We start from the raw sequence: 22606 nt of genomic DNA, 5'->3' as shown, positions 1-22606 counted from the left end.
AAAGCTATTAGGAAAAAAAGCAGCAGCCGTGGAGATAAAAGGGACATAGTGGACAATGCCAGTTGAAGACATTTGGCCTCAAAGGCCAGCAAAGCTAGAATTCCAGGTTTGTGGGGAACACAATTCAAATGGAAGTGTGCTTCTGGGCACTAGACTACATTGCTTTGGGCCATTTTGCTGCCAGGTAGAGCCCTGGCTCCAGCAAGAGAAGTGGTATTCCACACTCTGGGCGTTTAATCAGTGCTTATTGGAAGCTGGGGAAACAGCTGGTCACAGAGAGCTTGGTAGGCATCTGGACTCAATGATGCCCACCTCCAGGGTTACTGGAGAAGAGATGGAAACTGAGAGGCTGGGGGCTGGGCAGGCTCTGTTCCTTTCTCTTAGTCCATTCGGGCTGCTATAATACATAGACTGAACAGTTCATGAGTATCAACAGCAGACATATTCTTTCTCACATTCTGGAGGCTGGGCAGTCCAAGATCAATGCATGGCCCGACTCAGTGTCTGGTGAGAGCCTGCTTCCTGATTCACAGACCATCTTGCCGCATTCTCACACGGCAGAATGGAGGGAGCTCTCTGGGGCCTCTTTTATAAGGCCCTAATCCCATTCATGAGGTTCCATCCTCATGACCTAATCAGACCCCAAAGGCTCCACTTCTCATACCATCACCTTGGCGACTGTCAACTAAAGAATTTTGAGAGGACACAGACATCCCATCCACAGCACTCCCTCACCTGGTCCTTTGCTGCTGTGGCGCTGTGTCTGGGACTTAAGCTTCAATGCTCCTGCTGCTACTTGGCAAAATGTCACTACAAGAGACCATTCTAACTGGAACTGCATGACCTATAGGAACATGTGACTTAAAATAACTACCAGGAATTCTTACCAGGCTAAATGTATTCATTCTTTTATTGACAATCTCTTTCACGCACATGTACACCTGTAATATTTGGTTTCCCACCACATTTCAGAATCCTCTCCTCCACGTTGAAATGTGGAGCTATAGTTAACGGCTCAAACAGAGGCGATGGGGAACCCTGAGCTCCAGGGGCCGATGGCGTCCCAGTGCACTCTTCTGGGAACACCTTCACACACTGGGCCTTAGCATATCTCCGCAAATGTCATCCCTGAACCTCAGCCCTTTAAGTACAGAGAGGCACACCTTCCTCTCCCCTCAAAGGGCCTGCCCAGATCCTGCCACGTGCCTGCCCACCCTGCTGTGGGCCCTCCATATCTCATACTCCATTCCCTCTGCCACTGGACCCCAGTGTGGAGCTGAGGGCTCCCGGCTCCCACTGCTGCCCAGCCAGCAGCCCCCAAAGCCTCCTCTGCCGCAGCTCTCCTTCTGACTGACTGCCAAAAGGGGAGCTCAGGGTTTCAGACTTTTCTCCCTATGTTCACTTTCACATCACAGATGTCTACCCTCTCTTTCCAAAATGAGCTGAGGTGGCTTCCAGGTATGTTTGGCCCTCAGCCTCCTCTGCAGGGCAACAGCTCCTCATATTCAAGGAGTCCTGGGCCTTCGGGCTGATGTCCCAACTCCCAGCCTGGGCTCTGGTTATGTCTTTACCCGCTCTCTTACGCCTCCCTCCTTCCTCTCCAGGTCCATCCTGTGGTTTGCTGATGGGCCCAGCTCCCACTCAGCTCCCAGACCTTACCCCACATGCTGCCTCCTCCAACCCAATCTCTTGGCCCAGGGAAACTAGCTTCTCCTTCAGCTCATACGTCATCCCCTCCCGGAATCTGTCCCTGGGCCAGGTGTCCCTTCTGGGTGTCTGCATAGCCCTGGACCGCATCTGCTCGGCCTTCACATCCTGCACGCTCTATTCTATTTGTTAATCTGTCGCTCTCACCAGGTGTTAAGCTCCTGGGTGTCAGGGCCAATGCCAGGTACCATTTAAAAATCTTTGTATCTCATACGTCTGGCACATTATAGGTGCAAAATAAATGTTGAATGAATGAATAAATGAATGATAAGCACTCAAGGACACGGCCACTAGCTCCTGGGTATGGGATGTAGATTTTTGTGGGGATGGAAGATGACCAGTCACAGAAAGAAAAATTAAGAGGGATGCCCAGACATCAGAACCAAGATGTCTACATTTTAAAGGTACCATTCCACACATGACTATATACACACACACGTGTACACCCACGTACACACATACTCCCTTCTACAATGCTCTGGGTCTGGGAGGCTCTATGCCACCGGGCCCTCTGGCTCCACACCGTCCCAGCCAGAGTTCTTCCGAATCTCTTGGAAGAAAAGCTGTCGCTGGAGGCTTCTCAGGTTCTCCAAGGCCTCAGGGGAGAGCTGCTTGGCCGCCTTACCCAGGTCCTGCTTTTCTTCCTCTTCCTCCATTTCCATAAGCCCATCGGGGGGCTGCGGGGAGCTCCTGGAGATATAGCCCTGGTCAGATTGCACCGACTGCCGCTGCTCCTCGTAGGGCGAGTCCGGGTCTCCCATGGCCGCGGCCGGGCTCTCCCACCCCTCCTGGCAGCTCAGACTCTGCTGGAAAAGTGACAGCATCAAGCTTTCCAGCTGCTCCCTGCCCTGTTCGGGGAGGTGGTGGGGCGATGCCGTCGGGGTGCTGCAGACAGGCGGGGCCTCCGAGTCCACAGGGAGAAGGACACTGTTCCTCCGAGGACCGCAGCCCTCTAGCAGCGGGCAGGCCTCGCCTCCCTCCACGATGGCCAACTGGAGGGCTGCGCGGCTCCCGACAGCATGGGAGACAGGTTCCACGGCCTGGGCCTGAGCGGGATGGCCCAAGGTCACCGGCAGCACGGTGGTTTGGAGGGGCTGCGCCCCCCGAAGCTGAGGTTGCAGTCTCGCCACTCCCTGCCCGTCCTCAGCGCCGAGCAGATTTACCACCAGGCAGCCCTCAGGGGCAGGCTCCCGCACCACTGGCTTTTGCTTCACAATTCCTTTTCCTGGTGACAGAAGTGGCTCTTCAAACACCTCTTCATCCAGGGACGCGAGGTCCTGGTCATCTGCCAAGCAGAGGTTCTCGCGCTCAAACCAGTCAGGGTACCGAGCCTGCCAGTCCCGGAACCTCCCCACGGCTTCTTGGAGCTGCCAGCCGCTGGGGTGCTGCAGATAGTTCTCCCCCGTGAGCTCCCCGACACGGTGCATCCGGCCAGGTTCAAACATCTCCAGGTCCTGGATCCGGAAGTAAAGCTCCTCGAACCTGCTCATGAGTGGGTACCTAGAAGTGATGTTGAAGAGCTCAGGGATGTCGTGCTCACTGCTGATCTCACTGAAGTAGCAGACGATGTAGGTGCCGAAGCAGGCTGGCTTCTTGAAGTCTGGGACGATCATGTTCATGGCCGCTGTGAACAGGTCCCCCGCGGGCTTCCTGTGGTCACATCGAAGCTGGACGACCGGCCCCTCCCAGCCGAGGATGGCCTGCCACTTGGCCCGGGTGCCTCGGGAGCACAGGATAATGATCTTGGAGTTGCTCTCTACCATCTCCTGCTTCTGGCGGCCCACCCAGGTCATGACCCCCACCTCTGAGATGACCTGTTCCTCCAGCAGGTCAAGGGCCACTTCAGTGCCACAGACGGTCAGCAGGAATTGTGCGAACTTTAGGACTACATCCACGTAGAGGGGGTGGTCGGCGGAGTAGATAATCCAGACCTTCCTGGGCTTCAAAGGAGGGGGCGTCAGACCAGTGGTGGGTAGGGCATCTGGGGGGAACAAGGGAAGCCAAGGCCACAGGTTCAAGTGTGTGTGTGCGCTGCCCCTCGCACCACAGGCCAAGGGCAGGGACCAGCCGGAGCTCAGCTCCCTAGCGTAAGAAATGCAACTGGGGCCTTGGAATAAGCCAGATGCTGCTGTTTCACCTATCTGGGCTGCCTGAAACAAAATCATAGTGTGTTGCCTTCTGGAAAAACAATCTCCCTCTCTTGCATTTCTATCTGGCCTTTAGTCTGTATTTTAAGTATTTTAATTAAAAAAAAAAAGAAGGCACAAAGACCAACCTATGGAACAGAAATGTCTGTTACAGAGAGGACCTCTTTTCACAAAATATGGTAACTTCCCTTCCTTTCCTTGCCCAAGTGATTTAAAAACATTACTCCAGCCTTGCCATTTGAGGTTCCCTCCGTGTGGGGGTGCAGAAGGGGTCCTCTAAAGGTGAGGTCTCCTGAAGGGACTCAGGAGTTAAACTGCAGAAAGCAACCTACCCATGGATCTCAGGAGAACCCTACATCATGCCTTTAAAAACAAACACTCACCAAACGCAGCCCACCCACACCAGGAAACACTGACCTGTGTCTCTGGTGTCATCGCCATATTTTTCATGATGAGACCCTGAAAAGAAAAACACTGGAGTGGCTCTTTTGGAAGAGAAATAGGAACCAGCTCACAGGGCACCTGACGGGAGCCCTGCCTCACCTGACAAAGGGCTGCTGACAAGGGAGGCACTGAGACAGCAGTTACTTCCTGGCCTTTGCAGAGGGACCACACTGTGTGGAGTGGCTCAGATGTGAACCCCACCAGCCACGATGAGCGGTGAGATCTGGGAAAGTTACTAATGCCTCAGAAACTCAATTTCTTTCTCTGTAAAGTGGGTCTGTGGTGGGATTCAATTAGATTGTGTATGTGAAACGCTTGGCACATCGTACAGTCACCTGGGGCCACAAGTATTCTGTGGCACTGACCCAGCCAGAATGCTGGGAAGGGTGACTGTGGGTTCCCCTCTGGCGCCCTCAGTACAGTCTTGCTGTACCCTACCCTCAATTTGGCCACACCCAAAGAAACTCCCCACTTGAGGAAAAGCCCTTGCCCAGAGGTGTCCTTGTAAGAGGCATTAATCGTACAACACATCTGCAGAAGTAGCCTCCACGGGGAGTGATGACATTTCCTCCTGGTATTTTTGAGGTGAGGAAGGGAAACCAACGTACTTGAGCAGTTGCTCCCCTCAGAGATGCAATGAAGGAAACTGCGGTGCAGGAATCAACTACTCGGTGACCCGGACGGGAGGAACAGAAGCCATGGATGGCCAAGGAAGACACGAAGAGCCTTCATTTCAATCCCCACCCTTTGGGCCTTTTCCCAGAACTGCCAAAAGACAGTCAATGAGTGAGGTTTCTTTCCTGTCCCTTCTTTCACCCCGTGGTTGGGGGGCACTTCAGGAAAGGTCAGAAGTGCAACAGCAGAAAAAAAAACAAGGTACCTCCCTCACATTTATAGAGAACTTTAGAGTTTATAAAGCACTCAGAGAGGTTAACTCATTTGACCCTCCCAATAATCCTCTGGAGAAGGACCCGCTCAATAGGTCTGCCTGGTCTGCTGTTCTTCCCACTGCACAGTAATAGTGAATACTGATTAAATACCTAATCCCGATGAGCCCTGTAAATGGGGAAATGGCCTCCCAGATCGTTGAAGGAGGAACCCAAGGTCGTGGGGGAGCAGGGAAAGGTGAGTCCCATAACCTGAAGGAAGACCCATGTTCTCTCCTGAGAGAGCCTGGACAGAGAGGGCTGAGCAGGGAGAAGGAACCCATATTTATTAACGCCCACCAACAAGCACCTTCCTTGCCATGTCATTTAATCCTCACCACAGCCCTGAGAGGGAGGCGTTATGATCCCATTTTCCAGAAAAACAACAAATCTAAGTTTGTTGAGCAACTTGCTTATGAAGGCAAACTGGTGAGGCAGCGCTGGGGTGCGCAGCCCTGCGCTCTAGGCCCCTGGAGCCTTCCCCATCACATCATGCTGACCCATGTCATGCTCCTCTCCCTGACCTCAGGGGAACAAGTCTGGGGGCTGCAGGACAGAGTCGCTCAGCTTGCTCCACCTGCCTGGCTGATTATGTCTGAACAGGGAATCTCTACCCTAACTCCTTCCAACCTGCTGATTTTAATAACATTGATTTGAGTAGCAATAAAGGCAATTGTAACCAGCACATACTGAGCAAATACCATGTGCCAGGCTGTATGCTAAGAGCTCATATGCACTATCTCATGTAATCTTTACAACCCTTTTATGATGTAGGCATCTTTCTAATTTCCATTTTACAACAGAGGAGCCTAGGCTCAGAGAATTAAGTACTTTGCCCAGATGTAAGTGCTGGAGCTGGTATCTGAGCCCAGGTCAGCCTTTACTGCAGGCTCTGAGTTCCTGACAACAGGCAATGTCTGTACAAAATTTGAGACTGATGGGTGTCCTCTGAGCATAGCCTCACAGAGACTGGAGTGGGGAGGGGACACAGGAAGAAAGACAAGCGCAGAGGGGAAAACCCCAGACCCCGCCCACCGTGCCTGCCCCTTACCAGACAGCTTCCAGGTCATGCAGAGGACCAGCAGGATGACGGAGCTTATCAGTAGGATGGAGACGCCCGTGATGAACACATACACCCACAGGGGTATGTAGTCTGTGGCAAGCAGGACAGCATGAGGGATGTGGCAGGGGGGCCTGCCACGCCAGCCCTGCGCCCAGCCCCTCCCTCGCCTGGCCTCTCTGGCCACCAGGACAGGCTGGTGATCTCACCCCTCCACCCCCCGCCCGGGCAGTTCTCTTGCTTCAGTCTCGTGTGCCTGACTACATGCCAGGCTCTGCCAGGGACGTCTCACGTGGCCCCTGAGGAATGTCCCCTCGGGGCTCCTGCAGCACACCACGGGAAGGAACACTGGGCTTACCTACAATCTGGTCTGCAAGGAGAACAAGGGGAAAGGAGTTATTTTTAATTATTAGCAGAAATCACAACACTATCACTGCCATCCACTGAGGGCCTGGCAATGACCTTGGCCCTACACTGAGCAGTTTAGATATGGGTAAACTGGATGAAACCATCCACAGGAAACACAGGAGCTGCCAGTCTCCTGAGCGAAGCCCCACCTCCCCCCTGGGAGGCTGGGGTTCACACCCAGGCCAGTGCAACGTCTGCTGCCTCCTGATCAGCTCTGACGGAAGCCACGTTAGGCTGCACATGGCTGCTGAGGGGGCTCTGCCATGTCCGGGCGTGTGATCTTGGACAAATGACGTAACATCTCTGTGCCTCAGTTTCTTCATCTATGAACCTGGGGGAGGGAGTCTGCATTTCTAGGTACTCTGACTCACAACTTGTGAGGATTAAAAGCAATGACACATTAAAGTGCTCTGTTCTGTGCATGTATATAACTTCAACTCTATGACAGTAACATCCCCATGTTTCCTGTCACAGAAGTACAGGATCAGAGAGGTGAGGGGCTCTGCCCAAGGCCACACAGCTAATGAAAGGCAGTCGGGTGTCCAAGCCAGGAGAGTGTCTGAATCACTCCAGCCTAAACTCTGCCCCATCCTTAGGACCAGGTCAGGGCTCAGGTCAAGCTGTTGACCTTCGTCCACTCTCACCCCAAATGTGCCCCAGGAGAGCCATATGCTTCCTACCTGGAGTACGAGTTTCTGGGCAGGGGACCGTCTTGGGGTGTCTGAGGCAGTCGTTCAGACAGCTGCTAAAGAAGGGCTGAATCTGTGAGGGCAGAGAAGAGCAGGGGAGAGAGGGAGCCTCACTGATGCTTTCCTGCCAGCATAGTCACGGACCCTGGCTGGCAGCTCCAGCATCGTCCTATGGTTCTAAGGTAGACTGCCCATCGAGAGAGGGGGGTCAAAGGAGCCCTGCCCAGATGAAGCTGGGAGAGCGGGGCCGGAGAAGGCAGAGATGCTGCCTTGCCAGGCAGGGCGTCTCACACAGTACTGGCTTTGGGTCCTCAGAGCGCACCAGTCCAAAAACTGCCCTCCCTCCCTCCCTCGCCCATCTAGCAGGAATGCCCACCTGTGCACGCCCTCCCATACTTGTCTACACCCCTCACCCACCTGCAGTTGGTGGTGGCAGCACCAATCAATGTTTGGGAGGGTGAACGTGACATTGGACCGCTGGTGGACGTCCTCTCCTGTGGGCTAGAGGGAGAGGATGGGTAGGTTAGCTGGACCAGAGCTGGCTGTAGTCACAGGAAGCTAGGGACAACCTTCCCCACCAGTCAATGCGCCCTCACGAAGGCCAGTGGGACAAACACCTTTCAGTTTTCTGCTCCAGGACAATGACATCTCCCCAGCGCATTGCGGCTGCTATTAACCCAGAAACACAGCTAGTGACTGGTATTCCCGTTTGCTGTGGCTGCTGGGGATCACGGGGACAAGTCTGTGCTTACACCCCAGCAGCGTGGCACATTTTCTGTGCTCACTGAGCCCTGGCTTCATCTTATTGCTTCATCTTTATTTCCCCTTTGTCTTCATTTCCGCATTTAAAACATCTTCAAATCCTTTTTGAAATCAGTGGAATAAACGCAGCAGGACCAAAAAAGAACAAGGAGGATGTGGCTGGAGGGCAGGGCACAAAGGACGGGGATGGTGGGTAGGGCAGAGACCAACTATACTCTATCAGCCACAGACTGTACGAGCAAAAGGAAACCTGCAGCACAGAATGCACTGTACTCGTCTACCAACTCCATACGGAAAGGCAGGAGGAAGAGCCAAGCAGCCGGATCGGTACTGCCTGGGCACGGCACCGAGCACTGCGCTTCTGGCAAGTTCTGTCAGGACCAGAAGGGGAGGCTGGGGCTTGGAGAGGGGGCTCTGAGCTATGTGGGAGGGGTGAAGAGTGGCAGGGAGTTACCGCAGGTATATTCAGTATGTGTTGGAAACAAGTCTGGTTCTTTGTGCGTGAGGAACTGCTGAGCAGGATCTGGTAACGGATAGGTTCGCTCCACTGGGTGAAGCTCACCCGCAGCTGGTGGGCTTCCAGGGTGTCCGCGGTCATGTTGGGGTCCCACAGGCTGCCTGCCCAGGGCACAGACACAGGCTGCGGTGAGGAGAGGGAGTGCGCACCCAGGTAAAGCCTCCCGGCAAGGCCGCCAGCCACAGTTACCTGAGTTCACACATGGGGTTGTGTGCTTCATCCTGGGGTCCTTGCAGTCTGCAGACCCGGAAGCAAAAGGAAACCATTAAGCCTCTGCCTTGGAAAGTTGGCTCTTCAAGACTGCTGACACCAGGATAACAGTTTTCCTTCTGGGGAGCCTATTCAAGGATGGCCCCTTCAAAGCAAGCCCCAGGACTGGACTGTGGCCCTTGACCAAGGGCTACAGCATGGGGTGGTCCAGGCTGTCTCATCCCTCCTCTCTCAGGGAACCGTCTAGATTCAAGTGTATTTCTCCTGGGCTTGCTTTGGGTGGCCAGAGTCTCGGTCCACTCCAGTTCCTTCTCTCCCTGCTGCCGCTTCCTCTCCAGGGTTGCCTCTGACTTTTTATAAGGGGAGAATCTTGTTCTTTGCTCCCACAGCAGTTTTTCTTGAACTTTTATGTGCGCCATCATCAGCAGTTTCTGATTCAGCAGGTGGGGGGAAAGGGATGGGGGGTCCTGAGAATCTGTCTTTCTATCAAATTCTGGGAACTACCTAAAGGACCACTGCTCCAGATATCTTCTTGATCCCTTTCCCTAATTTCCTTGACTGTAGCATTTTTACTTTGGTTTAAGAAGACACGTGAATTGCTGTGGAGTGACAGGAACTACTTCAGTCTACTTTAGGGACAGGGGAGGGCACTGGGGAGAATCACTCACTCAACAAGTACTTATGGAGTGCCCAACATGTGCCAGGCAGCACGCTAGGCGCTGGGGATACAGTGGTGAACACGACAGTCCCTGCCCAGAGACCACGTTCCGGTAGAGGAGACCAATAAAACGAATAGCATGATAGAACGTTACAAATGCATTATGACAACATTATGCTGGGGAGTGATGAGTAAGATGAAGGAAAATAAAGGAGGGTAAGCAGATAGTGTGAGTGGGGTTTGTGTGGGGGCGGCTCCGGAGACGAAGGTCATCGTCGTCCTTAACCAGCATTTCCTGACCACCTGCTACATGCAAGGCAATTTGAGAGGTTCTGACGACTGCACAGACGGGTGTAAGACCCAGACCCCGTCCTTAAGGGGGCTGGCACCCCGAGTGGAGTTGGCTTTGAACAATGAGAAGCGTTATGCTGTGGCTGACATTCTGAAGAGGACAGAGAAACAGAAGCTGCAGACGCACTGCAGGATGTTTTCGAAGATAAACCTGACAGTATTCACGGGCGGGATGGATTAGTGCGGGAAGAGGAGATGGTGTCATACGTGGGACGGTGCTCGATAAACACAGGTAAGACGGGGGGTAAAAGTGAAAAACAAGGGGACGGAAGCTGGGACGAGGCTGGAAACAGGGGTTACAACTCTCCCAAGAGTGGTTTGTCTTCCTGATACTTCCTGGGCAGGGACTGTGCTTCTCTAGACAAAGAGAGGGACACTGGTTCCCTTAAAACTCCTGGGGTCTTGGGCCAATATCCACTGTTTGTGCCAACAGAGAATGGGCTCTGCCTTCAGGGAACAGAGGCTGCAGCCACACCCTAAAGAGCTCCCCGCCCCTGGCATCTGTGCTCTGTGGGTGCCACATGCTGCCAATGGCAGCCATTGTCCAGCTAAGCAGGAAGGCTGACGTCTGCTGGTTTCTTCTGCAGAGCAATGGGTGAGGGGAAGAGCTGGGCAGGGACTCTTACCAGGCACGGGGAAGTTCCTGGACTTGTGGTTGGGGTCCCCGTCAGGGATGGGCTTGGGCAGGTGGTGAACGGTCACCTCATATTCCTGGCCAGGTTCTACTACAAAGTGACTGAAGGTAAAACGCCACTGAAGAGAAGGGAGAAAAAGGGAGGTTGGACCGGGAACACACCACACCTCTCAGATGCCCCCGAAGCACCCACTCTACCTACTGCCAAACGATCAGTGTTTGAAAAATAAGAAGAAATAGTCACCACAGATCCCAAATCAGAGGCTTCTGTATCTTTGCTCTTTGTTTCCTCTGGCCTTTCCTGCCTATTTCAACATCTGGCCTCATCAGCAGAGTGCCATGCGGGAAGCCAATCCTAGGGCAGCCACAGAGCCCCCACCCCCACCCCGTCTCACAGTGCAGAGCAGTGGTGTAAGGGAGCCCAGCCAAGGGACTTGGGGCCATTGGCGAGCTGGTACCTAAGACGCAGCTAAAAACTATGTTAAGTGACTCTTCCTCCTTAAATGGGAAAGCCAGGAATCTCTTGAGAATGTTCTGGAGCACAAAAGTGCAGAGGGAGGGCTAGAGAGGTTTCCAGCCACCTGGGCCTGCAGAGATGGCGCAATGTGTGTGGAGGTGTTTTCTGGACAGTCTGGAAGATAGGTACTGACTGCACCTCCTATTCGAACTACCTTGCTGATGGGGCTGGAGTCCTTTGCTTCAAAGTATCTGGGCACCTGGTCCTCACCACCCACCTAGCAGTCAAGTTTGGGGTCCCTAATTAAATATGGGGGAGGGGAATCTGTCTGCTTCCTGTGTCTGTGGGAGATCTGCAAATGGTCACTTTTTGCAGATTTAAACTAGCAGTTTTCTACTGGAGGTTGCATCAGAACTACTTGGTGGGCTTGTAAAAGGGTTGCTGGGCTCCACCCCAGTTTCTGACTAAGCAGGTCTGGGTGGGGCTCTAGAATCTGCATTTCTAACAAGCTCCCAGGTCACACTGATAGGCTGTTCCTGAGACTACACTTTGAGAACCACTGCTTTAAACAAACTAAACAAGAGTCAACAATTTACTACTGGCTGTGAGTAGCAAGATGAGCAGAAATTGCTGCAGAACTCATTTACATGTGTCCCACCCACTATGGTTCCCTGGTCTCGGGCAATGTCATTCCTTCTGGAGGCAGGGCCCACATTAATGTCAGTTACAAGTAAAGAAGGCAGGAGGCAGGGCTGGGAAGGCTCTCCTCATTCAGCGACCAGCTAGGGAAGGCTGGAAGGAAAAGCAGGGGAAGCTCGTCTGGGAAGTTTTCAAAAACATGTCTTGCTCACCATGGTCATCAGAGGAACACAGTCCACACAGGAGCTGGACTCTTACCCGCTGGTGATGATGCTGCAGTTTGGAGAGAAACTCAAACTTGACACACAAACGCTCATTGGTGTTCAGCTGCAGAACAGATAATTCTGCGCCCTCCAGGTAGAGGATGCTGGCTGAAGGTCAGAGGGGGGAGAGCAGACACAGATGCAGGTCAACGGAACAAACCACTGGGCGTGTCACTTCCCCGTTAGTTATGCTTGTTCACTCTTAAAAGAAAATCTGCCCAGCTTACCCAACCCTCCACTTCCTGTTCCTCCCAGCTCACTCCTGGGCCTAAGTTAGCCTCCTGCCCTGCAGACAGTTACTTCTCAGCTACACAGAACAAGCAATACTTTACACTGGGCTAGAAGCAAAGGCTTTGCAAGTTTGTGGTGAGAGCGTTGGCAACAGGACACGGGTGTCAAACGCAGCCATTCCTACCATCCTTGAAGAGGTAGCAACAGCAGGAGGAGCTGGGGACTTACAAAGAGAACTCCCCAGGCCCTGTTCACAAATCTGGGGCTGGTTGTCCTTAACCCCAATCTTCTCCGTTCTGTAATACAACTCTCTATCCCTAAGAGATTTGGGGATGCTGTTTTAAAAATGGCAGCCCCTAAATTAAAGGAAAAAGAAGGCTGGCAAAGGTGTTACCATTTTTCCAGTAAATATCTGGTACTGCAGTTACAGAATTAACCACGTGACTTCCCCCCATCCCACATGGTGATAAAGATTTTAGGCTGAAGGAAGTCCTTTCCTGAAGGATGGTAGGACGAAAACATACCGGAGGTTAATATCTAAAACACTGAAACAGTGTTCAGTGCATGAATGGACCCTTTCAGGACAAAATTTGGGCCTTCATGCTTAAGCACAGGACTGGGAACCCAATTCTGAGCCTGATGGGAGGGCCTGTGGTCTCATGTGGGGGTTCACCTGGAGGTGGGCAGAATCCCATGGGACCTGCTGACACGCCCACTCACCGTCCGTCTGCAGGACCCATTCAATGTGAACCACAGGGACGAGGTCTCCACGTTGGGTGTGGGCAAAGTGCAGCTGAACTTGGACATCTTTGGGGGATGAGGGGGTCAGGTTTCGAGGGTGGATCCAGCTGTCATCCAGGCAGGTACCTGTAGCCAGGAAAAGCAGAAATCAGAGGCTTGCGTGCTCTGTGAGAAACTGAAACATGCATGCAAGACGCCCAGCAGCAGGCCCAGAGATATGGATCTTAAACATTCAAGGGCCTATGATCCTTGGTGGGGTCCTCAGCTTCCCCTTCTGCCCCCGTTTCTCCTTGTCTGGGCTCACTGCATAGCTCTGAAGTTTAAAGGGCATTTCAGGAGAGAAGATAAAGCACATGACTTGGTTTTCAGATGAAACATTGGTTGGAAATGGGGGCAGAGGAAAGATGGGGTAGAGAAAAGAACTGTTTTATTTTTATATACCAGGGTCCCTAATTAGCACTGACACCTGAAACATGTGCCTCCTTCCTCACTTAAAACAAAACAAAATCAACAGCACAGCTGTCTCTCACTTTACAGTGACAAGCTCTAGCAAATCAAGTTGGATTACAGACACACGAAGGCGGCACCCCAGAAGATACTCTCAAAATCCAAGGACAGTTCTGCTTCTCACTTCCCGACTTTTGCATAAGGAATATTCTTGACAGGAAGTGCAGCTGTGTGTATCCAAGGTTTTCAAGGGCACCTCCTGCTGAAGTAGCCCTCATCCACAACCGGAAGAGGAATGGCGGCACTTCTGTCAGGGATCCGCACGAGCTCAGCACTTTATTAACAAACCAACAAGAACAAAAACAGACGACTTACTATTCTTGACTGTGCAGTTTAGCTCCTGTGGGAAAAAAGAAAGAGGTAATTTCAGCTTTGAAAGAACTTTAATTCACAAGCCAGGCTCCAGACATTTCCCTCTGGCTCATTCTCAAGAATAAAATATACACAGCCCTCCCTTCTCACTTCAGGGGCCCAGTCTGGGGAGGAGGACCATATTCCCCTCACACTTTTCTCATCCTGCCCAACTGAGGACAAACAGGATGAGGAGTGGGAATAGTGGATGGCAAAATGGAAATGGTATTTTCTGAGTAGCCGGTAGGAGCTGGGAGCCTTCCAACTTTAAAAGACACTGAGAAGGTTCTCCTGGGGTGCCTTGAGTCTTTTAATCTTCCCTGAGGCTTCCATCTGCCATCTGGAGACACTACTGCAAGAGGGGAAAACCTAAATCCCAGTCCCTGTTATAGAAATTTACTAAGTCCCTACAAACTCCCCAGGAAAAATGTGCCAGATGCTGTCCTGGGTGATTTATATATATTGTCTCACGAATCTTCTAACACACTTATGACTACTTAAGTGTCTTTAGCCCCACTTTATAGATGAGGAAACTGAAGTATGCTGATAAATTAAATTGCCTCCTACTGGGTTAGTGAACTCCTCTCTAACCCAGAGGGGATCTGGAGGGCCAAATTTAGAAACCCCAATTACAAACATTTTTAGAGAAATGTAATCACTGGGACTAAGTTTGGCCAGCTATTCTGCTTTGGAAAACACACACATACTTGTACACCCCGGAGCTGAGTCACCTCAAAATACCTAACGTTGCAAACCTTGATTTGTTCAACTGTAAAATCAGAATAAGCACAGTACCAACTTCACAGTGTTGTTGAGAATTAAATGATGCAAACTGAAATAAGATCTTGGGGCAGGAGGTGGGCTGGCAGTGATGGTGGCATGTGTGTAAGGTGCCTTTCACTTCTAGTATGTCTGTATTGTAAACAGTTTCAAATAATGGGAAGGTACCTGTGTACTAGTTATACAATTAAGCACAATGATACACGCTCCCACACTGTTCCACAGGCAGCTTACTTATGAGAAGCCCGACGAGAATCATGAGGAATTGTGTTGGCTGCAGTGCTCAGAGAACCATCTCACCGCCTGCTAAATGAGATATTTGTCCAGTGTCTGGCACATATGTCTGCTCTTTAATTACTGGCTCCCCTTCGTTAGAGCCTGGCGTATAATAAGGACTCAATTAACGGAAGCTACTATTATATGGGGGACCTCCACACAGTCAGACTTGGCCGTGGAGCAAGGTGGACCCAGGCTCAGGTGTTTTCAGTTATCTTAACTGGTAAAATGGACCAAACACATCCTGTAGGGCAGAGGACAGTCTGATGTGGAAGTGGACCAGAATACGATTCTAAGGACAACAGAGATTTGGTAGATGCATGTCAATAGGGCACTGGAGTCCTCCGTACCTGCCTTTCTCTCAAGAGGGACCAGAGAGGCAGGGCAAAGGAACGGGAGGGGGAAGGTGCTGTGCCACCACGGTTCACTCACAAAGCAGATGAAGGGATAATGTCCTAAGTACACTCCAGAAGCCACTCTAAGCATGCCATTTCATCCATAACCTTCCTTTCTGGGATACCAGTTCCAGACTTTCTGTATCCTGTCCATCTCCTCGGGATTAGTTCTCACTACTGGTCCCAGGACCATCACAGCCCCGCGCGACACTCCTCACGTGTTCAACAACAAGATCCCTCTAGTTGCCTCTGCTGCCTTGAACACTCTATTTCTCCTCCCACTTGAGACTCCTAGGACTGGGGCACAGAGGGCAAGAAATTGGCTCTTTGACCTTGATATATCTCCATCTCTCATACCTTTTCCTAGGAAATTACAGGAGGATATGCTCCAGCAAAATGAGGGTGTTAACCTCTGAGAAGGAAGACACAGGATCCAGGACATGGGAGCTTTAATCATGACAGGATATTTAGTATGACAGTGGTGGCACAGGCCTGGAGAGTAATCAGTCCACATTGGAGCTGAGAACACAGGGCTCAGGAGGAAGTTCTGAGGAAGAAGGAGGAGAAGTTCTCAGGGGGAAGTTCTGGGGGAAAGGAAAATGAAATTGATGGAATAGCTGATGTTTGCAGAAAAAGACATAACAAATCTGACAGAAAAATCTAAGGCTAGAAAATTATAGAATCTAAGAGTGGAAAATTATAGAAGTTAAGAATTAAAACAATTATCTCCAGGGGGAAAAGAAATTATACCAAAAAATAAATGTAATCAAAAGTACACATATTTGCCTCATTAGTGAATATTATTTACTTGTTAGAATATAAACACTGACTACGAATTTAACTGAAATTGTGATATAACTACAATGAGAAAATTGGGAGAAGCAGTGGGAAGAGGGCAATATTAAGACATTCAGATTTTCATCTATTATAAGTCAATAGACAACATCTAAAATTGACAAATCAAGAATAACAGTATAAGTATATTCAGAAAGATGGAGACAAATGCCAGAAGAAATAACTAAAAGGAGTATAAGTGATTGTCTTTGGGGAACAGCATTTTATACACATATCTCATATAATCTATGTAAGTACCATTATCCTATTTTTACTGATGAAAAGTCTGAGGCAGAAGCAGGTCAGCTAAGTGGCCCAAGGTCCCACAGAGCAAATATTCAAGCCCATGAAGCTTTGTTCCAGAACCCAACCTCCTAAGAACTGCTATACTGCCTCTCTAAATCGGAAGAGGGACACCCACCACGGTGGGCCAATATTCTCTATCCATAGTGGTGAAGATTAAAAGGAAGAAATAAAAGACTGCTCCGTATTCAATGGTCACTAGTAAGTACCTGGTGAAGAGAAGTTCTGAAGGCCCTGCTTTGATTCCCAGCTCAGGACTCACTAGGGTGTGACCAGTCACGTAGCCTCTCCAACACAGGTGAATCACGCCTGCCTGGCAGGTGCTGTGAGCGCTGCATGAAGCTATACATGCGAACGAACGCTGCACAAAGCTGTAGGCAAACCTGGCACGTCTCAAGGCCACAGCGCATGTGGCCTGCCACTTTTGCTCTCCCCATGACCCAGTTAGGTGAGGGTCGTCTCCTCTGATAGAGAAGACCGGCTCCAAGCAGTGGAGAGACTGACCGGGGCTGCAGAGTGGACGAGATGGGAGCCCAGGCCTCTGACTCAGCTAAGTGTCCTCTTCCCTGCACCGCATTCACTTCCGGTTGCTATTCGATGTTAGTCTCTAAGTGGAAGGCTAGCCTGACAGGAGCAGTGAGAAGTCAGATATGATGGCCAAGACACCTGTTCACTTTGTGGGTTTTTCCACCAGCAGATACCCCATCCCTGACTGCCCAGACGCCGACACCACCCCAAGAGCATCCACAGAACTCAACTTTTTACACTTTGAAAGAACGGCACGGCCGAAAACAGCTTCTGGCAACCAGAAGATAAACAAAACAGTTGTTCTACCACAAGTCAAAACTGCAAGTGCTCAGGGACACAAATGAATTTGTAACACCACACACGCCCTATCTAAAAAACTGTTAACACCCACACTGACCAACTCCAAGTCACCGTTTTTTCACTGTTGACAGTCAGGGAAACTAGATAAAGCCCTGGCAGGAGGAGGGGCCAACAAAAGACTGCCCAGGAAACTGCAATTACGGTTCCTCCAGTATTGATTTCTGTGGGGGAACTTAAGTCAGCTAGGTTTTGAGGTACTAAATCAAGGAGGCCAGAAAGAGTGCTAGGCCTGGTCTCAGTTTATCACTGCTTTTCAAGCAGAACTAACCATTCATTCATCATTCACTCATTTCTGTGTTCTTTTATTCCACAAATACTTATCAAGCCCCCACATCCTGTGTTTGCAGCACCAGGCTAGGAACAGAACAGGCAAGGGAAGGCCCCTCTGATCCTCCTCTCATTTTGTGAGTCACTGAGAGCTAAATCCAAGGAGGCTCTGGACAGACAGTTACATTCTGGAAAGTGGTGCTCACCCAGCCCTTTCATTGTGGAAATGAGGAAACCCAGGTGCAGGCAGCCGAAAAGGCCCAAGGTTGCAGACTGTAAGTGGTAAAGTCAGGATAAAGCCGGATCCTCTGAGGTCAAGTTTGTGGCTTTCCCTCTCCTCACTGTTTGGCACTGCATCCACTGAAACACCAGCTGAGGGAGAGAAACCTGAAGGGTGTAGTTTCTTTCTTTTTAAAGGGACTAGTCAATAAAGCAAGGAAGCTGTTTGTCACGGTCTGTGAGCAGAGCAAGTGGAAGGAGGAACCTGCAGATCGCAGACAAATGTGGCCAATAAGCATCTCACCGCACCCCTCTCTGGAATCATGCTGTGCCCTTACTACTGACCTGCGGCGGCTTCCCGCTGAACAATTCATATCAAAAGAACACAGCAGCTGGAAGTTATTTTTCTTTTCGCTGGAACTGTGTACTCTCAATGGATGTACAAAGAGGACCCGCTCCAGGCCACATCGCACCCCTGTTCCCACCTTGAAGCCTTTTCCCTCCTAGATGATTTACGTCCCTTGGACACAGGGCTTCTTTACAGTTTCAGTTCCCAGCAACAGTACCCTGATCTCTGCAGGCGTGTGGCAAACGGCCATCACAATGACAACCTGGAATCCTGCAGGGTACAACAGTTCTGACCGCGTCTGCGGGCAGGATGTGCTGAGCACATGCCCCCGCCTTTGCCCCATAGCGGGAGTCACAACTCGTTCACATAAAGGAAATCTTTTCCCTGCTAAATAGTCCCTCACCCTCCACCCTCTTTTGGTGAGTTCTCTACAAAATTAGATAAGGAGAAATGTGTCTCGAGTCGTTTCACATCCTGACTCCGATACGGAGCGTTACTCCTTAGGTGGGACCAGCAGGGACGCAGGAGACGGGCCGAGGAACCGCCGAGAAGCGGAGCGAAGCGGGGCGGGCGGGCGCAGTGTTTTGCCACCTTTTTCTCCCGCTCGAGGCGATCGCCCACCACAGGGCCACCACCCAAGGGGTGGGTGTGTCACTTCCTGTTGGGAACAGCTCGGACACGACTGGACAGACGCACGCGGGCTCGGAGTGGTGGTGCTGTTGGCGGGAGCGGACGGGCGGCTTCTCACCTGCCCCATTCTCGGCGCTACGCGGCTCCGGGGAAGGGCCGGAGCCCTCCGCCGCCCTCCGCACGGCTGTCCCCGGAATGCCACAGGCCACGTGTCCCCGGAGGCTCCCGGGCCCTCGCAGGCAGCCACGGCTCGCGCGCACGGTTCTACGGCCGCAGGGCTCCCCTTGCCCCAGGGGAAGCGGGAGGAGAGCTACCGCGGCCCCTGCCCTCTCATCCGGCCGCTGCGGACTCGCCCGGATCCCCCCAAGGGTGGGTCCTGGAGCCGGGGCGGCCTCCCAGGCGCGGGTCGTGGCCGCCGCCCACGCGGGGTCTGCCCAGTCCCGCCGGCTCCCCCGCGGGCTCCTTCCGCACCCCGTCTAGCCAGCCTCGCCCCGCCTCTCCGGCCGGCCCGGGTCCTTCCCCAAACCGCGGGCCGCGGCGGAGCGGTCCCTCCCGCGCAGGATGCCGGTCAGGCTGTGCAACGCGCGCGGCGTGATTGCTTCTCTCCGCGGACCCCTCTTCTGCCGGGTCCACACCGCAACTCCTGCCGCTCCGACCGTCCCGCCCGGTGCACCCGCTCCTGGGCCCAAGCCCTGGCTCCCTCCGAGACCCAGCACGCACTTCCCGCCGCCTCGCCAGGGCCCGAGCTCCGCCGCCCGTCCCTCCGCATTCTGGCTGCTCCCGCGCTCCCCCAGGGCGCGCCGGGGGTCTCACCTGCTGGGAGCACACAGGTGCCGGGTGGTCCAAGAGCCGCGGGGAAGCGCGACCCGGCGCCGGCGCGCTCAGGAGCAGCAGCAGCAGCCCCAGCGACGGCCCCGGGACGGCCGGCGGTCGGTGGCGCGGAGCCCCCATGGCCCCGCGGCCCTGCGGCGGAGCGCGCTGCCCGGAGCTGGGGGCGCAGCGACCCAACACCCGGGCTTCCCCGGGCTCCGCCGCCCCGAGTCAGCCGACTTCGCCCGCTTCCGGCTTCCACCCCAGCGAAGGGGCGGGACGCGCCGCGGGGACGGCGCCCGGGGGTGGCGTCCCTCCGCCGGTCCCGCCCCCCGCGCGGCCCAGGTGCGCGCCCGCCCGCGCCCCTCCCGCCCCGCCCCTCCCGCCCACAGTCGGCCCCGCTGCCCCGCCCGCCCGCGCCCCGCCCACAGCCGGCCCCGCCCCGCCCCTCCCGCCCACAGCCGGCCCCCGCCGCCCCGCCCGCAGGCCTGAGCGCGCTCCGCCCACAGCCGGCCCCGCCCCGCCCCGCCCGCCCACAGTCGGCCCCGCCGCCCCGCCCCGCCCGCCCACAGCCAGCCCCGCCCCGCCCCGCCCGCCCACAGCCGGCCCCGCCCCGCCCCGCCCGCCCACAGCCGGCCCCGCCCCGCCCCCCCGCAGGCCTGAGCGCGCTCCGCCCACAGCCGGCCCCGCCCCGCCCCCCCGCAGGCCTGAGCGCGCTCCGCGCTTCCTCCCGCTCTCGCCCGCGCGCCCGGTACTTGCATTTTCGTCCTTTCCCCGGTGCTGCGCTCCTAGTCCGACTCCTTGGCGTTCCTCGGGCGCTTTGACGTCAGGCTCCAGCTCGAGTCTCGGCGGAAGTCTGTCCTCGTAGTCCCTGTCCCTCTCTACTCCACGCCCTGTCCACCCGTTTCTCCCTTTCTGCGCTGCTCGCTCCGGCTTTGCGTTCTCCCCCGGAGGCAGGGGCGGCCCGAGTCCCGGCGCGTTCCGGGTCCGAATCCCGGGGAGGAAGCGGGAGCGGTCGTTTCCCGCAGGTGCGACGCGAACTCGGGAGACGCGATCCCCGCAGGCCAGCCCCCCGGCCTCGTACCACTGTGTCTCCCCAGCGCTCAGAGTGCCGTGTTTCCGGAGACACGTTCGCTCCATCTGCTGAGGGACGGTCCTCGGCTCCGTACGCACCGGACGTTAGTCTCCGGTCGTGCAGAACGTGGGCCGACTGCATCTCCGCTCCATCCCTAGTCCTGCGCGGTCCCCTCCTGTGTTCCTGTCACTCCGTCCTGCCCCCTGGGTGGCTTTCAGCCTCGCCTTCCCGTTTCAGCCTACACGCTGTAGACACACTTCCGTTTCGAAAACTGTATTTTGATCCCCTTCCTCCATCCTAAATCCACCACCGTCCGTATTTCCCTCCCTATCAAATCCAAGTGCCTTTGCCTGACCTTTGGCGCCAGTGCAATCTAGACGCACTCAGCTTCTCCCTTTGCTTTCCACTCACCTGGACTGGAACTCCCGTATCCGGGCGGCGGATTTTTCTCTCTGTCCAAAGCGCCCACCGCCCTTTTCTGCTACTGGCAGACTCTTGGAGACCACCTCTGTTGGTCCCCGCATCCTCCCCAAGGATCCAGCTACGTTAGGTCTGAAGCTCCGTGGTCTTCAATCATCTTTACTTGTCTATTTCCAAAAGACTTTTGGAGAACTGCATCCAATCATACATCTTTAAACTGACATCTAAAATTTTGATCCTCAGTTTAAATAATGGATATAATTGTTATTAAAATTTGACATTTGTAGCAGGCAGCTTTTAAGATGGCTCCCCAAGGTCCCGCCTTCTGGTATTCACATCCTCTGAGTCTTCCCCTCGAGTGAGAGCTGGGCCTAGCGACTTGTTTCCAACCACAGAATATGAATACAAGAAGACCAAAATGATGGGACGTCACTTTCAAGATCAGGCTACACAAACGCCCTGACTTCTGCTTGCTCAGCCTCTTTCTGGGTTGCTGTAGCTGCCCTGGGGACAGGCCCAAGTGGCCAGGAATTGAGAAAGGCCTCTGCCCAACAGCCAGTAAGAAATTGAGGTCCTCATTTCATAATTACAATTAATGCATAATTGATCAAAATAACGTAAATATGATACAAGTTTCGATAAGTAATTATTAAACATAAGAAACTTTTTTTTTTTTTTTTAAATTTATTGGGGAAGGGGAACAGGACTTTATTGGGGAACAGTGTGTACTTCCAGGATCTTCTCCAAGTCAAGTTGTTGTCCTTTCAATATTAGTTGTAGAGGGCGCAGCTTAGTTCCAGATCCAGTTGCTATTGTTAGTTGCAGGGGGCAGAGCCCACCATCCCTTGTGGGACTCAAGGAATTGAACCGGCAACCTTGTGATTGAGAGCCCACTGGCCCATGTGGGAATCGAACTGGCAGCCTTCGGAGTTAGGAGCACGGAGCTCTAACCGCCTGAGCCACCGGGCCGGCCCCAAGAAACTTATTTGAAATTTACTTCTTATGAGATTAGTTCATGTAACTGTTCAGTTTCTGACAGTTCATTATTGGTGTATAAAAAGGCGACCAATATCTGAACACTAATTTTGTTTCCTGGTACTCGACTGAATTCACTTGTCAGTTCTAATAGTTTTTGGTGGAATCTTTGGTGTTCTGTCCATATAGTATCATGTCTTCTGCAAATAATGATGGTTTTACTTCTTCATTTCCGATATGGATGCCTTTTTTTCCTTGTCTGATTGCTGTGCCTAGGAATTCTAAAAGAAAGTAGTGAAAGTGGGAACTCTTGTCTTATTCTTAAAACTTTTATTTATTTTAAGTGTGTTTTTCTAGGACCCATGAGCTCCAAGTCAAATAGTTGTTTCAATCTAGTTATGGAGGGCGCAGCTCACAGTGGCCCATGTGCGGATCGAACAGGCAACTTCGTTGTTAAGCGCACCATGCTCTAACCAACTGAGCTAACTGGCTGCCCCTTATTCTTGATTTTAAGGAGAATGCTTTTAGCTTTTCCTCTATGAGTATGATGTTAGCTGTGGGTTTGTCATATATAGCCTTCATTATGTTGAAGCTTGTTCCCCCATTCCCACTTTGCTGAGTGTTTTTATCATACATGGATGCTGGATTTTGTTAAATGCTTTTTCTGCATCTATTGATATGGC

The 22606-nt window shown here is 52.9% G+C and overlaps 1 protein-coding gene across 4 annotated transcripts; it reads right to left on the bottom strand.

Moving 5' to 3' along the window:
- Positions 1-885: 885 nt before the first annotated feature.
- IL17RA (interleukin 17 receptor A) lies at positions 886-20729 on the bottom strand. Of its 4 annotated transcripts, none has more exons than XM_081061572.1 (13): positions 20213-20729; positions 13667-13691; positions 12824-12970; positions 11868-11980; positions 10506-10632; positions 8850-8897; positions 8598-8761; positions 7799-7882; positions 7373-7454; positions 6643-6654; positions 6276-6377; positions 4272-4313; positions 886-3688 (listed from the first exon to the last, which is right to left on the bottom strand). In XM_081061572.1, exons 1-13 carry the CDS (start codon positions 20591-20593, stop codon positions 2202-2204), a joined length of 2814 nt encoding a protein of 937 aa, XP_080917698.1. In that variant the 5' UTR covers positions 20594-20729; the 3' UTR covers positions 886-2201. The 4 variants fall into 4 exon arrangements, with proteins under 4 accessions (XP_080917698.1, XP_080917700.1, XP_080917699.1 ...); XM_081061574.1 differs by lacking the exon at positions 20213-20729 and adding an exon at positions 19457-19741; XM_081061573.1 differs by lacking the exon at positions 6643-6654.
- Between the last annotated feature and the right edge of the window lie 1877 nt (positions 20730-22606).

This window comes from Rhinolophus hipposideros (genome assembly GCF_964194185.1).
Source record: "Rhinolophus hipposideros genome assembly, chromosome: 9".
NCBI classification, from domain to species: Eukaryota; Metazoa; Chordata; class Mammalia; order Chiroptera; family Rhinolophidae; genus Rhinolophus; species Rhinolophus hipposideros.
This window is presented reverse-complemented; position numbering and strand designations above follow the sequence as displayed.

Bases quoted from the DNA above. Each gene is read 5' to 3' on its own strand.
- IL17RA (XM_081061572.1), bottom strand. From the start codon at position 20,593: ATGGAGCGAACGTGTCTCCGGAAACACGGCACTCTGAGCGCTGGGGAG. The intron at 13,692-20,212 runs GCAAGTACCGGG...TTTTTCCCACAG, and splicing joins ACCGGGGAAAGGACGAAAAT to GAGCTAAACTGCACAGTCAA. The intron at 12,971-13,666 runs GTAAGTCGTCTG...TCCTGGCTACAG, and splicing joins AAACTGCACAGTCAAGAATA to GTACCTGCCTGGATGACAGC.